The 17,008-nt window shown below is 35.6% G+C and overlaps 1 protein-coding gene across 5 annotated transcripts in view; it reads left to right on the forward strand.

Moving 5' to 3' along the window:
* COL19A1 (collagen type XIX alpha 1 chain) overlaps positions 1-17,008 on the forward strand; it is a 209,395-nt gene that overhangs the window by 117,844 nt on the left and 74,543 nt on the right. For all 5 annotated transcript variants that reach the window (XM_009689153.2, XM_009689151.2, XM_009689154.2 and 2 more), the window contains 2 exons: positions 2,859-2,912; positions 16,429-16,482. In XM_009689153.2, coding sequence (XP_009687448.2) covers positions 2,859-2,912; positions 16,429-16,482 — 108 coding nt within the window. The remainder of the gene's footprint in view (positions 1-2,858; positions 2,913-16,428; positions 16,483-17,008) is intronic.

The raw sequence follows: 17,008 nt of genomic DNA on the forward strand, positions 1-17,008 counted from the left end.
ATAGTGCTGCTCTTATATCTCCTTTCGCCTTGTGCTATTCCTATACCTCCTTTTGCCTCATCGCCATCCCCATGCTCTTGCCAGTACAAGACTACCTGAGTAAAAATTGACACAGAAAGGATCATTTGAATTGCTTTGGATAACACTGCTCATGTTTACCTGGGAAAGCAGTACATGTAATATAGATCGCCCTTGGATATAAAGATTTTCAACACAATCAGCAGAATATTCCATAGAGCCATACGTCACCGTATGTTCTGTTTGTTTCTCTTTCCGTCTGTGGTAGTGGGAGGTTCTTTTGGTGGGTTTTGTCCACCAACTGAGCCTCTATAATTTAAGGAAGTGGAAAATATGATTTTTGATCTCCAAAGGAAGATCTCCAGAAGTTAAATAGAGAAAAGACTAAGTAGATACTTTGGTTTGCCTTCTTACAAATATATACTCCTTTTCCGTGATGAACTTCTTAGTTCATTGCTAAGTTTTACAGGATTTTAACAAGCGATGTTTTACTTATCCCTTTAGAGAAATTTTGCTGTTAAGAAGGTTATTCTTTCATTCTTTCTGCAGGTTTCTTTGAGTAGTGTTTTAAAGGTTGTAGCCAGTTTTATCCAGGATCACATTCGTGAATGGTGAATAGTGATGTTGTTGCTAATTCATTACCATTGCTAAGTTATTACAGTTTTACAGCCATGTTAGTTAACGTGGTCCGTGTTGTCGTATCACTTTTTAAACTGAAGATCTCTCTGAAATTAGTGTGAACTTTTTCCTCAATTTCAATGTCAGGATATGGCTCCTTGTACAGAGTGGTCCTCCCTGCCTAGTCACCAATTGTAAGCAGCTCTCCTCCCTTTCCTTGAAGATAAACCTTCTTATCTGGTTCCTTTTTCTTAACAATAATATTGTAGAGAGAAAAGAAAAAGAATAAAAGTCTAGAATAAAAAATGTTGGCTATTAATTATCATTATTGTGCAGATATATTCTTGTAGAATTCTTATCCCCTTGGAACCTCGTTGTACAGATTTGTGAGGCTAAGTATTTCCTCCTTCATAGAACAGACGTTGCAGAATTTCATCTCATTCGCCTGCATAAAATTGTCCCTAAAAATGAAATATTAACAAAACAAAACTCAACTTCTTCCTGAATTCCCAGAATTTCTCTGCAAAGGTAGAATATTGATAACAGTTGGACAGTGAGAATTCTTAGCAAATTTTCAAACTGCCTTGGAGAGAAAAAGATGAGATTTACAGAGCTCATGTTCACATATTGCTTTATAAGCAATATATAAGCTCCATAACTGCACTGTAATTAACATACTGTAATTTACTGGACACGTTTTTCATTGTCATGCATATTCTAGCTCTATAAACTTTTGGAAAAATAAAGGAAATAATATGTGGCAGTTTTGCAAAAGATCCTATATCTTACTTCATTAACATCATAAATTGAAGTAAAAGAAGAAATACTCTGTAGTGAAATAATGTCTCAGGTATTCTTCTAGCTTCAGTATTTGAATGTGGAGAAATGATAGGAAAAGAAAAACTCTTGAACTGAATACTTTAATTTAAAATTGAAACCAGACTTCATTTTAATCAAGTGATAATGTCACTTGAAGCAAGCAGTTTTGACAGGATCAAGTTACTTTCTCAAGTTTATCTTGGGAATTAGAGATCATAAACTTTTTTTAAGTTCATTTCTGTAAATCTCGGCATTTTTGTTAAAACGTGATTCTTATGGGGCCTCAGTTTATCCTTTTTGGGGCAATAGAGTAAAGATGCATAACTGATTCTAAATAAGGAGTTCAGAATTTCACCAGATGTATAGGTATAGCTTGAGTAATAACTGGATCTGAGAAATTTAAGAGATTAAGAAATTAATATTTTGAACTGTTGTTAAATTAAACTGATCTAATTTTCTCATACCTTATAAGAATATGCAATATTACACTGAATTTGTTTTTAATTATATGAAGTAGAACAGTTCTGTATTCTTTGCTGATTATATCAAAGCTCATTTCATACTTTTTATGGCTAAAATGGAAATTGGATAGCTTCCCCAAAGTCATTTTAAGAAGTATTTGTGTTCCAGGATGACTGATAAAGCAAGGGCAGCATTGTTCTAAGCACAAAGCTGTTACTTGATGGCTTTAGGATTATATTGTATGTTAATCAGATATAAAATTAAAACCTCAAAACCGGTCTCTGATTCTGTGACAGGAAAGACAGGTCCCTGCACTGAATTTGAAAGGAAGGTGCGAAGTAGAGTGAATATTGAGATACCTAAAGCTCATGTGTCTGGTCAAGGGAGAGAGGAAGAGAGGGGGGCTCATGAGGGTTTTGAAAAGCCCAGCCAGGCACACTGGGGAGACTGCATAGAGCTGATTACAATACAGTAAGCATAAGGCCTTCTGCCTAAATATAAGGCCATATGAGCATGTCCCCTTCCTTTCTGCTTTCCCTCCAGTGCCTGTATTTGAATTTGAGTTGTAAAGTTGTCGTTCTTATAATATAACTTGTCTGTTTCCTTATGGCATCCTAACTTAAGAAGATAAGGAACTGTTCATCTAAAACTGTAGCTAAGTATATTCATAACTATGCTTGAGTAGTGCTGACTTACCTCTTCTTTTCCAAGTGATTCAGTCTTTACATGGAGGAATGTAATTAATAATTATTGTTAGCATTTTTTCTGCTCTTAAATATAACATCAGCCTGAAAGAGGTTATTATGAATCACCTGTTTTTATTATTATAAATAAATGCTTTGTCTTGACATCTGGCTCTTTGGCATAGTCTCACTTGTATAGAATAATGCAGGATGAAAATAGCATTGAATGTTATACTTGTTTAATGTTTGTATTTTCAGGGTTTGCCAGGATTGGAGGGTCCCCAAGGTCCACCTGGCAAAGAAGGTCAAAGGGTGAGTAAACTCTATGAACAACTGGTGGGTCTGCTAACTGACCTTGATGTGTTATTTCTTTCTAAGCGCTAATAAAAAATTGAAAGGTAGCAGCTGAGTATGAAGCTTGCTGACAACAAACTGAGCTTTGACATTTGAGGTTTCTCCTCAGTTGAAGGAGATTTAACAATTTAAACTATCTTTAATGACTGGCAGCACAGATGCAGATATTGCTATTTGCCCAGCATGTTTCTGCTGTAATATTAAATCAAACAATAAAGAAATTGCTCTGAAGTTTTAGATTTATTGCAGGAATAGACCATATCTCACTAAATGTACGATATATGAAAATCGGATTTTAGAGTCATTACCTAAAATATTAACAGAAACCAGAATGAATGACCCAAGTTTTGTTGTAATTACCATTACGTGATTGACAAGGCCTAGCATATATGGGGAAAAACAATAGGAAAAAAAAAGTTGAGAATTATGCCCAAGGCATGAAATAAACCTTGGTAATATAAAAATGTGAAGGAGTTGACTGGTTTCTCTTTGTTTCTTATGCCTTTACTTTCCCTCACTTACTGAATTTGGTAGTTTGCTAGAAATGATAATGATATAACGGTATTTATTGTTCTGACATCTCAATAAATAATTTATTCTTGAGAGTCTGCTCCTAAAGGTTTGGGAAGATGCTCAGACCTAGCATTTCAATATTTATCCAAATTAAGTTGAGCCCTATGGGTGGTTTTCAAGTTTTGTCCTTCAGTAATTCTTGATTATTTTAGGCTTTGTGTTTTTCAGTATTTGAGTTAAATCATCTGTATTGAAAGCATTTAGTATCATTCGTCATTGATCTTAGTCAACTACAGTGACTCCTGATTAGTCGAATTATTAAAGGCCAGTTTAATAATTCCGATAACAGCAATAATATTGACATAAGGTCAGTTCTTGAATAAAATGAATAATGACCTATAGGCCTCAAAGCTGTATTGCTGTTGTTCCCTTAAAGAGCAGCTTATTTCCTTGAAGTTATAAAAATAATACTAAATTTCATTTAAGTTAAACATTCATATTCGAAAGCTGAGGTTTTTTAAGTGTTAAAGCAAGGATGGAGAACCCATTCAAACAGAGACAGCATAGTAAGGGTGTAGCAGAAGTCATGTAGAGAATATAAACATGGGATTATGGATTTGCTGTTAGGGATTTTATAGTTATTATGACTCTTACTGCAATATATTTAAGAGACATGAGATAGGAAAAAGGTGCATAAATCCAGTTTTAGCATATTTTTCTGTGGAGTATTCAATCCGCAAAAATAAAGTTTCTTATTTCTCCTCTGAGAACAAGTATGGGTATGACTGTTTTAGAGACAGATATTTCTTTGAATTTCTAAATTTTCTGAGGCAAAGACTCTGAGTTAACATGTAATATTATGTATAATGCTGGGTAAGTGATTATGGAAATTTTTGTTTTTTCATTTCACAGTGGAAATTAGGGAGTTGATAAATTTATAATGGTTACTTCCTGTTCATACATAAAATTAAACTGCTGTCATATGCCAATATCTGTTTAAACAGCATTGCTGATTGTTTTATAATCTTAGCCTTGCACGCGGTTGCCTTGAGCCAAACAATGGAAACAGCAGACCTTTAGAGTCTCTGCATCTGTCTTTATCTTTCTACCAGTGAAGTGTTCACAACAATACTCACGTTCTTTTTTTTAATATTCTGCTAGCCACCACCACCCAAGATGTAATAACATCGTCTGCAGTTTTTATTCAACTCCCATGGGCATATGCATTTCTGATACATCTAATTGCACAATAACATACTGATTTTAACAAGATCTCTGCTCTGTTTAATGACAAACAGGGCAGTACCCATCTAATGTCTATTTAATAATCCCTTTAATTTAGTTATGGACATCATGTTCCCCTGTTCTATTTGCAGCAGATCCTCCAAATCTTACATATTATATGAAGTTACCAGTTTTCTCATGGGCTTTCTTTTGAAAATTAAGGCACCATACTGAGTGTTTAACTAACTGATGATTTTTCTCTAACATGATGTCCACATCTAAAGTTGCTATTTTGTCAGTTTTACAGATTGGAATTGTAACGTTAAAAAAAAAAATTGAAAATGTCTATTCAATTTAGATGCCATACTTTGAGAACCCTGATTTTGTTATACTTTTCACTTGTGTAGTACTTGACATATTCAAAGTTCTAATTCCCACTTACTTCAACAACATTTTTAAGTGTTCAGCACCTTTGAAAAGTAGGCTTAATTAGATTAATAGGGAACGCAGATGAGAAATATAAAATGTGTAAGTTAGAGGCCTCTGAACATTTATAAAAAGAAGATCTGAGGAAAATTAACAGTAGTAACGCTGGTGTGTCAAAAATTCAAAGAAACGTGTGGAAGGCTCGTGTTGGAGCAAGTGACTTAGGTAAGAGAAAGCATAAAATGAGGTAGAAAGGGAAGAAGAAACACCATGCCAGTGGGTTATTCCCTTCTTTGACTGCACCTGAGCCATGCATTTTCATTTCGTATTGTTTTGAAACGAGATTTTGTTTAATATCATCCAAGATCACAAAGTTTAGTATTACAACTATCAAATAGGTACTGAAGATTGGACCCAGTCTCAGAGTGGACCAGTCTGTTAACTACAGAACCTAGGGCAAACGTATCCCTACCCATCGGAAGAGGAATAAGCCTGGATAGTAGTATTTCTTTCACCTCACTGGAAAAATCTATATCAAAACTTATACCATAAATAAATAATAAAGTGTTAACAGCTTTTGGATAAGTTATAGATACAGTTAAGTCATATCATTTGAGTCAACATGCTATTATAACAATTATATTTGTGTCACTTTCTGTGTCTTGGTGATCTGATACGTCACTATATGATCATGCTGGGATCATCTTGCTCCTCAGACACTGAGCTGTTTAGATTCTTCTGCTTTTAAATGATGGCACATAAATAACTTGACAACAAAATTTTATGATAAAATTGTGTTAAGTGTCTTGTGTCCAGGCTGATCCTCCTGGATGCTTTCCAGGCCTCCCAAAGGGTGGAAGAGGTTGCAGAAAAAAGTTTACACTAATGTGATATATTTACAGAAATGCAATGCAGAAAGATCATTTAGAATGAGAGAGATGAAACCCTGGAAGCTCTTTGACTAGATCTGTGCAGTGTTAAAGGATTCTGTATTGGTAGACATGATCTATTTTTTGTCTTTGCTGATGAGAAAATCCCAAACCCACTAAAAATTTGAGGTGATGCAGTTATGGAGAAGAACTAGCGCAATTAAAAAAAAGAGGAATTCGTATGCATATCACTTCTTTCCTATTGCTGTAGTAACATAATGCATAAAGATTTCTTTTCTGAATTAAAAAAATGTTAATAGTCCAATATTTTTCAAATGTATAGGTTGTGTTTAGCAGAGTAAACTTGTTAGCTCCCATTCTTTCTCCAGTCACTGATCTGATAGCTTTTCCTCTTATCATCTTCTTTGTTGCATCTTCTCATTCTGCATATACCTGGCTTATGCAGGAGAAAAGAGCAGCCTTCACAAGCAATGGATTTGTATAGAGTATGGACTTCAGGCTTATACACCTTGATTCCTTTCCAGAGCAATAGAAAAGGATGGACAGGGTTGAGAGTTAGAGAGAAGCAAGTGGTTGTCTGTTTACAACCATGCTTCTATATCTACACAAAAGTAACTAATTAGAATTTGCTGTAGCTCCACAAAATCAGTATTCAGTGATTTATCATAATAATGCATATACATACATACATAGTGCATCCTTATTTCCACTATGACTCAGAAGAAGGAGAAAGCAATGGTTATGGCAGGAGAAAAAGTAGAGGGCAACATACAGATACAAACAATAATAGAGGGAAACGTTCATACCAGCCTACAACTCTATTTCTGTTTTGTTTTAATTGTTCAGGCAAGGTTACCTTTGATATAAAGCATTTTCATTGATACAGTATAAAAGGCCCTGGTATGTAATCTTTTCCAAAATAAATAGTTCTTATATTGGGAATTTTTACTTGAATTGCTATCTTTTATTTTCTGGAATGATGAGAAATAGGTGACTGATGCTAGCCAAATATCCATACAAAAAACACGCATTACCCATCAATACAGATGCATCCAGATATAAGCAGAATGCCATCAGTTTTAAATTTTTATCTTTTTTTGTCACTAGTAATTCAAATATTGGTATTTCTTTCTAAGTAATTTTACTCTGGAAACCAAACTGCAAAGTAAAAAAGTGAAGATGTTAAGCCTTTACTAATTCTGAAGATGTTATGCTATTAATCTTTGCAGTAAGATGTAGTGCATAATTCCATTTGTATTTGAGAGGCATGTAACTTAAGCCCAGCTAATACATTTTTCTAGGGAAGGCTCTAGTGGGATCATGGAGTAGACACCAAACCAAACCAAAGAAAAAAAGAAAAAGTGAAGCTGCTACATTACTTTCTTTAAAATTTGATATTTTTTCATTTCTAATGTCTTATGCTGAAAACTCAAACTATGCTTAATTCCAAAAATTTATGTTCCTATCCCTCTTTCATATTCATGCTGTACTCCTTTCAGTTTTGATTATTTGTAAAAAAAATTTTCTCATATTGCTAAGGCTACGTCATGCAGTTTTCAGAAGTGGAGCATATTTTCTAGAATTCACTCTAAAAAAAGTGCTTACACACTTTCGTCATATATATTGAGTATTTTTGTTGAGTTTTGTTGAGTTTGTCTGCTATTTCTTTTTATTTTAAGTTAGCCCAAGTTCTTAGAGTTTTAAAGACAAGTTTCTATTAAAAGCAGTATTCTGTAACTTTCATTTGTTGTGACTATGTAATAGAACATCATCCACATAATAATACAGAAGTTCTGTCCTGTTCTGAACTGAGCAGTCCATTCCAGATGACAGGGTTTTTTTACTTTCCTTTTCCCAAATTGAGTGACGTTCATCTTAAGCAGTCCTCAAAACTTTGCTGTACTTAAAAAAAAAAAAATCAGTGTTCCTCCTTACTCTACCACTAGTGAATTTTAACAAATTTTTAGTTTTGAAATTCATTATTATGTATCTCATGTTAGACATAAGGTTTTGACAAGTAAGATCCTCTGTTTTTAATTCCAGTCACTGGGCAAAATCGGCTAGTGGAGATGGCTACTCATTCCCTCTTGTTCATTCCTGAACAAGAGACTCTAGACGGTTTTGTGGATATTACCTTCATATATTTCACAATGTTGACTTCAGGCCCTTGGAGCAGCATGTTACTGCTGCAACAACTTGGTATTGTTATACCAGTGTTCAAAATTACATGAGGAGCTTCATAAGGTAGTTAGATATTACCCAGAAAAGTCTATGGTCCAATATTACTGACTAAAAAACCCAGAAAGTTTGGGTGCTGATCTAGCATTTCATGGAATGTAAACCACAGTGGACCACTATATATTATCTCTTCTGGCTTCTTTTTTTTTGGGCAGGACATTGTATTTCTCTCAGTATTCCTGCACTGTCCGAGAAGTTCTGTTCAGCTAAGCGTATCTTCTGCAGAAGCAGTTTCCACCTGAAAGACATCAGCAGGAAACGTCACTGGTCTCCTTGACTGTTCATTCCAGTGTTTCCTAGTCAATCTCACATTTCAAAGTGTGCTTTTTGTTTTTCACTTGAGCATTTTGTGCTTTTAAATAACTTGTGCTTTTATTTTTCCCTTCAGCCTCCAGCAACTGTTTTCTCTTATGCCTGCCTGAATTACGTTAAGGATACATTTAATGTACAAGTTTTTTCTCTGTAATCAAATCACCTTCCCATTTATTTTCGAGTAAATTGAACTGAGGTACTTCAATTTCGCATGTAAGGCATTTTCTTCTAGCCTTAAATTTTTTTATCATGTGGCTTACTTTCTTCAAACTTCCACTGTTTATAAATATAGACTGTATTAAGTTTTCCTGAACTCTGCCTTCACTGTGTCAAATATAGTGAAGTCAAGTATTTATTTCCAAAGTAAAATTCCAAAGGTTTTGGAAATTAATGATTTCTCAGTTAGATATCTTCGTAGCAGAGATTTTCCCCAAACTGGATGCATTTTTACAAAAATTAATTTTCCTGAAAACATTATTTAATTTTTCATATACAATTTTAGCAAATTCCAAAAAATCTCTTAAGACAAAGCAACTTCCTGATATTTCTGCTATGAAGTCTAGAGCTGGTTGATTTATCATTCTCAGTTTAGTTTAACTAGCACTAGATTTTTCTCAGCGTAGCTGCCAACAACTTCATTTTTATGGATTAATAGAATTTTTGGAAATGTTTCATATGTATTTAAACTGACTCATTCTCCTCTTTGGTGGTTTCCTTGTCTCTAATAATGAATTCAGTTCAAAGCATTTACAAATGTTTCTGCTGTATCATAGCCATATTCTTGACTGTGTATTCCTAGGGAAGTCGCAGGTGTCTTGAAGTAAATATTTTTGAAACAACTTCCTCATTTGCAATTGTTGTGTTTATAATATCAAATACTTCATTTAAGAGGAGGTTATTGTTAACATTATCTTAGTAATAAATTAAATGTCTCATAAACCTGCCAGTCCTTTGAGATGTCATATCTAGTGTTTTCGCACTGATCTTACTAAAACTGTGTTTGGAGGGAGCTTGCGAAGTTACATTATTTGCCTTATGTTAATGCTTGATTTACTCTCTGAGATTACAAACTTTTCTACCAAGCATAAATAAAGTTATGACATACTGGAAAATCTTGGTAAATAAATAAATGTGGAGGTTAGATTTTCTTGATTTATTTATTTAAAGTATTGTACGAATATCAAAATTTATTTAAATTTAGATTGCATTTATGTGGTTTATAGAACTTTAATATTTCTTTGGCGTACTTTGTCTTCTAGTTCAGTGACTAAATGTCATATTCAACCAGTTGTAAAACAAGCTTTGCAGAGCAATGATAATAACTGCATAGTAGGTTAGGCTCCTGGCATGACACAAACAGTATTTTTCACAGCTGCAGCTTTGGAATTTTGGAATCTTTTTTAATCCTCTCAGTCCTTCCTGACTTTGATGTAAGTAAGTTGATTTTAAGTACTTAAAGCTCCAGTCTGATTTCATCTTTTAGTTGCAATGCTGTAGATTCCCTCTCTCACGTCTCTAACAGTATAGGAATGGTTAATGTAAACGAAGGAAATAATTTTCAGTTCTTCTACCGGAATATTTCTAAAGTAAAAGAAAAGTAAAGAACCCCAAATGCAGGACACAAATGAAAAGTGTATATTTTTGCTACTTTGACTTTTAAAAATGAGAAGAACTTAGGTGTAATTTAGAATGTGCAAGATAGATTTGTCAGTTAGAAAACACTTTTCTCATTTTATAATTTCTTAATCTAAAAAATCTAAAAAGGTACATAAACATAGTTGAAAAACAACTGCAAGTTCATTTAAATTCAAAATAGTTCGTAAGGATTTTGAATTAAAATACACTTTTTTGTGCATTTAAAATGCACATTAAAATGCAATTTGCATTCCAAATGCCCTTTTTTGTGAGTACACTTCATCACTTCATCAAAAATCCATTTTGTATATGGATTTGTTGGAAATAGAGGCGTTGGAGATTGTAAGCTGCAGAATTTTACTTGCTGGCACTACTACCCCTTGTTTAAGGACTTTTTTGATGTTTATTAAATATATGTGAAGAATATTATATAGTCTGGCTAGATTATCTCTTTAGCATTTTATAAATTCAAAAATAATGAAGCTAGAATTTGTTGGAAGTCATTCCCAAAATTAGAGCCAAGGCTGAGTGATGGACTGCTTCTGTATTAACAAGGAGCTCCCTAGGGATTATTTTCTTCCAAAATAGCAGTACAGGGTCTTGTTTACTCTTTTCTTCTGTGAGCAATTTGTCTGTGAAAGGCTTTAGTGGGTTATGAGGTGTACACTTTTGCTTGTTTTTTAGAAAAAGCTAAAGCTGTTGACTTCTGACCTCATTTCCTTTGAGTTTATTGAGGTTTAACATTTAATGTAGAGGTTAATTTGTAGTATGCTGGTTACCATCATATATGTCCTCATATGTCCTCAAGGCCAAGGCTGAAAAGACAGAAGGAGTTGTACATTTAAGCCCTGATACTGTGTTGGGGTTCATTGACGAGAGGCTGAATTCCCAGTTTAGGTGACAGATTAGCCAAGCTGTAAGACTTTTACGGATTGGTGCCAGAACTCCTATTAACAGCAGCTGTGCAGAATCAGGTGCTTAAATGTAAAACAGATGCACAGTGTTGCATAATTACAGTTCCCTCTAACTGTCTCTTACAGTCAGAGAAAAGAGTACAGGGTTAGTTGGGTGATTGCTCTGATTTTTCTGATTAATTATCCTCCTGTTCCAATTACCCTTTGAACTGGCTTTCTCTCTGATGCTCCGTGTGACATCTGCCTTCATTCCCCTACTAGGGCTGTCTGACAATCTGTTTATGTTAAACCATGCAGGAGAGGATTGTCACCAGTTTTGGAGTGGGACGGTTTTCTCCTGGATTAGAGATGGTTTATGATTAGAGTTGGCTTTGCAAGCTCCAGGTAAGCAGCCATGAGCACAGAGCCGTGAGTACAGACAGCTAGGGAAAACGGGAAGACGAAGTAAGATCCTTCCTTTAAGCAGTGCTATGCTGTTACATAGACTTGTCACATGGATCACAGCCTTGGGAAAAGCACCTTGTATGATTGGGTTGTTAGAAGAAAAGGAGATATGCCATGACCTTTTTTCCGGCGTTAACGAAGGAAAGTATTTTGTGTTATGTGTGGAGATCTGTTCTATTTATACGGGTTAGGTGTATTCAGAGAATGTCCATTGGCTTAGTTAGCTCAGAGGACTGAGGCAAAGGAAAGCCCCTTGGGCGTATTTGTGTATTCTGAGTTAGTGTAGACACTGACAGTTGCCAGACTGCATAGTGGCAGCTCTGGGCATGTAGAGAAGCAATCTTTTAATTACTCAGAACTGTGCTTGCATGGTTGTGTTTTTAGGTGCCTCATGGGCTAAGGGGGTGTCCAATGGATTGGGCACTCTGAGATATGAGTCTTTACTTTCCACCTCATTCCCATTTTGGGTGTATTTGTCACTTTGTCAGTCTGCTTTTCAGTTTATTACAGAGAATCCTAGTTTAGCTTGGCAAACAAGTTGACATAAGCTTCATTTATCTTGTGTAGTAACTAAAGTAGCTAAGACTTTAAAGCCCAACTTCCTACTTTCTCTATTATATTAGTTCCTGTTTTGAAATGTGATGATATGTTTCTGAAACTGCTAGTTAGCTGTTCCCCTTGAAAATTCACACAGACATATTTTAAGAACCTTTCCTTTCATACTCAAGTGTGGTTTCTTTAAATTATTAATTCCCTTTCATAAATCAGGTCAGACTTCCTACATAACTCTTCTTATTTTTGTCCTAAAATAACCTGCAGTTTATTCTAGACACTAAGAGTAATCTTACTCTTCTATTCTTAGAAATATATGAATAGATAGATGTGGTATGATACAGTAGAGAGTAACAATATAGACTTAAGTTCTTTCATTATTTATTAGGACTGTGGTAGTGCCCAGAGGCTGTAGTCAGAATCAGCGTACAAACATATGGTAGGATGCACAGAGCCTCTGTTCTGAAGAGCTTTCCGTCTCGTTTAAGTCAGAACTTGTCGAGTCTTTTGCATTAACAAAAGGGGTGAACAAATGAGGAACAAAAAGTTCAGCTGACCGCATACTTCAGCTAGGCGCTCAACTGGGTTCTGCTGACTCATTTATATTATTTTTAATATTTTGTCCTGTTTGCCTCTGATCAAGCAGTTATTATTTGAATGACATATGTGTGTGTTAGGGCTGAAGTTTGCCCTAAGGAAAAGAGGAAAGTAGCCTACTGTCAAATTAATACAGAACAGGCATTTTATAAGTAAAGGGGAGAGGATAAAATATCAATAACTTTAGATAACTTCTTATCATACCAATTGCCAACAAAAATGTGTGGAGCACAAGGAAAGCATCAGCAACTGTTATGTTTTTATTTTCTTCAAATACTGTTCTAAATAGTCTCAGATGACTTGTTGGCACCACTTTTTTATTTTAAGTCAGGTTAGGTGGTATTGCATTTTTAATTTAGATAAAGCAAGTGTGTGGTGCCTGGAATATTTATTTTTGTATTTATGTTTTGAGGTGTTTTGTTTGCTCCGTGAACCCAACTAAATAAAGGTAATTAAATTCATTTTAAATTTATCATTTTTAGGTAGTGTGTCCACTGAAGGTGACACTATGTGACTGACCCAACACTTAATTTTTGTTTATTGTAATCTATGCACATCTGCTCGCGAAGGAGCTAGGGAGCAGGGTTTCTTGGGCCTCCTGTGCCAGCTGCCTCTCCCTGCGCTGTAGTACCGTGAGGAGCACAGCTCTCATGCGGCTGCTCCTACGCGCTTCTGAAAAGGAGGCTGGAACTGTGACTCCCAGCTTGGCCCTCTCAACCAGAAAAGACATGAAGATACTTTTCATTTCTTCCTTCTTGCCAGAAGGAAGACTCAGAATTAAATTGCAGGTATTTAGTCAGAGTATGGCTCATGGTCTGCTCAAGGCAAGACCTTAATGGGCTTGTCAAAAATATTGTATTAATTGGCTTAATTGTATTACCTAAACACAAAGTTAAACCACTTTTCACTACTTACAATTTTACCATACTGTATATTTTAACCTTTCTGCACTGCTGCTGGGAAGCTGTGGAGAAACTGGAGTGTTGGCAAGTAGGTAGAGCCATGTGTGTATCCATAACTGAAATCTCAGTATCTGAAAGGCATTGCTACCCTAGTGGCCTTTTACATATTTCTGTGTTAAAATTCAGTATGGTGTAGTTTGGAAGAATGCTTATGAAAAAAAAAAAGTTTTGTTCCTCTAGAAAAGCTGATGCTTCATTTTCAGAAAAACATCTTAATTATTTTTCTAAGTTTATAATGATCACTGCATTGGCCATAGTACTGTTTTTCTTAAAGCTAGGTGGTTAGATGGTTCTTATGAGCTAAGAAAAGAGCTAATACCTACTGCATTATTTCCATATTGCAGAACAGCTCAATCAAAAATGTTCATGTTTGCAAAAGTATGTTTATGATTATGAATCACTAAAGAAAATTGTTTTTCCACCTTTTACGTTGCCCGAAAGTGTAGAAGGAAAAAGAAGACTATATGATAAAAATATATTCTAGACACGTGACATGAATTCTTGGCAATTTTCCCTTATATTAGTATTTTCATTAACTTTTGCTCCTCTGTGTGTGATTATTCTATGTTTTCTTGTATGCATGGCATGTACTATAATGTCTAATAATATAATGATTGAGTAAAAGGTAGAGAAAGTGTTTATTTTATGTTCCACCAGGTAAGTGTTCTAGTAATCAACAAATGATAGAAAAAAAAACTACCCAAAAATATTTTGCTGTTTTTCATACAAGTGATTTTGAGAAAGTTTGTCATCTGCTCAGTTTTGACTTTGCAAAATGTTATAAATCACATCATAGCTCATCTAGTAAAGAAAAAAATACCTTCCAATCATATTCCATGTTTTCCTGTGTAATTAACACCTCATTCACAGTTGTGTCTGCCAGTCAAAGCCCTGCCTTCTTTCCCTTGACACTTCCTTGATACTTTGTTTAGACTGTTGTGATTTTAAGTGTCATCCTCAGTATACTTTAAATAAGTCCAAACAGGAAAAGGAAGGTGTTTCAAGAAGTCAACAGTATAGATCATTATAACTCAGAGGAACTATTTAAAAAGTATGAAACAATTTATATTTGTTTATTACTTAGAACATTATATTTCAATCTGTTCTTCGTAACTTCTAGTGCAAGTTTACTGTTTATCAGACAAGCTGGGAAGCATTAATTTCCATCTGCATTTCTGAACTGGAGATCAGTCCAAATGTCGCACATCTCAGCTTTGGGAGTTATAATCTAAATAGGAATTTGGCATGAAGGATCAAGGCCCAGAGAAGCATACCCTGAAGTTTCACAAGTGTTTGTTTGGGTGGCACTGCTGGCTAACCACAGACCCTCTTTTTTGGTGCCTGTCCCAGTGCTGTGCCCTGTTGCCCTGTGCCCAGTGCTGTGCCTGCCAGACTAAGTGGTTACTCCGTGAACTGAATGAAGGAACTGATCAAAGTTAAAAATAACTTCTCTGTTTTATGGGCTATCCGTAACCCAGATTACTTTCCTGCTCTGGTTGATCGCAGGGCCACAGGAACATTATCCACACAACGGGGGGCATACCATGGGCTGGGAGCGAGTGCCAGTGGTGAGGGGCAGTGCAGCCTTGAGCCAAATGTAGGCACCTAGCACCACAGTTTGCTTCTGAAAATTCAGCCCGAGCTGCCCCAGTTATAGCTCTGCATCTGCGGCTACTGACAGGATTAAACAGCTCAGCACATGACATGTGTCCCAGCTAGTTAAGACCCAGGAATCTGACACTCCAAATATGCTGAGTTCTTTTTCACACTGGCCTTAGAACACATTGACTGACCGAGGACCTTCGCGAAACGGTGCTAGCAGTGTACATGTTGCCTGTCGTAGGCCAGTGGAGGGAACATACCCCCGTAGACCTAGTTCGGTTCTTCCTTCAACTGGAAGGGCTTCAAATCCCTGTCTCCTGCTTCTCAGGAGGTCCCTGACGTTTAAGCAATAGGTTACCCTTGTAAGCTGCAGGGTATGAGGAAGAGTGATTTTCTACCCTTACTTTTGTCACGTTGTTTATCCAGAATATTGTTTAAGATGAGAGGCAGAGCACAAGAATGGTTTTCTACAGAACAGGGCCCTCAGCTGTAAAGACTGGAGCTGGTATTCCACTCCCTAGGTTACTTCTGCAGTTTGGGTGAGATTGTCATGTAATAAAATACAGAAGTCAGCTTAAACAAAGGGATGCGAGCTGTCAGCCAGCATATTCCTTTTTATAAATTCCTAAGCCAAGTTTTTACCAGGGCATGCATCTAATGCTTTTTGTTGATTTAGCTTTATCATATGCAAGGGCAAAATTTAGTCTTCATGGATATAAACCCTTTTTTTTTTCTTTCATCATGGAGCCCAGATATTAGTTATTCTCAGCTATTGTTTGTAAAAATGTGCTTCAGATTTCATTTTGGCAATAAAGATTATTTAGAATAAGAATATTGAGATATAATTTCTTTAAACATAATCAAGATGTTCTTTATGTTACAGCCCTATCAATGTGCATTCACTTTTGAGACATAGCTTTAAAATGTGACAAGAAATGTTACAGTGATACAAATATACTGTTTGTCATAATTATTGAAAATAATCCTAAAAGTACTAGAATTAAAGCAGTGTTGCAGTGACTAGTATAAAGTATTCATTTTGGATAGTTTTTGGTTTTTTTGCTTCTAGGCACAGCAATAAATCTTGCTTTTAAACACGGTTCTTATTACAAATCAGCCATTAGCTTTAATGTTTATAAACATCTGTTTTTCTTTTGGTTTCCAGGGAAGACGAGGCAAACCAGGACTCCCTGGAAAACCAGGGCCACCAGGACCTCCTGTGAGTACCTAACAAGGGGAATGGGAAATTTTCACTCCAACCTAGAGCGATGAATTTTGTTAGCATTTATTTCAGGTTACCTCATAATAATTATAATTGAAAACAATTGATCTGTGTTGATTCTGCTGTATCAAGCAGCTACCATTCCCAGGCTTCTGCTACAGCGAAGGCAAAAGAACTGGGGCTACAAATAAGAGACTACACAGACCAGGATGGAAAGAACAAGATGCACACTGCAGTGGAAGAAACAAATTGTCTGGCATTTCAAAGAAAGACTGGCCATGTATGCTAAGTGTGAATCAGTGCATTCATTCAGTTTACGAAGTGCACGATGCTCTTTTTAAGATGGGATAATTTCTGTCTCAGGGGGTAATTTGAAAGAGGAAGGACTGTGTGAAACATGTGCCAACTGTCTCAATGGTGAGGAAGATTATATCCAGCACTGGAATGAGCACTCAGCTGTAGATCAAATGAGTTTACTGAAGAATTAAAAGATTAAAAAATACAAAACTCTATGAAAGGATTT

Source organism: Struthio camelus, chromosome 3, assembly GCF_040807025.1.
Source record: "Struthio camelus isolate bStrCam1 chromosome 3, bStrCam1.hap1, whole genome shotgun sequence".
Taxonomy (NCBI): Eukaryota; Metazoa; Chordata; class Aves; order Struthioniformes; family Struthionidae; genus Struthio; species Struthio camelus.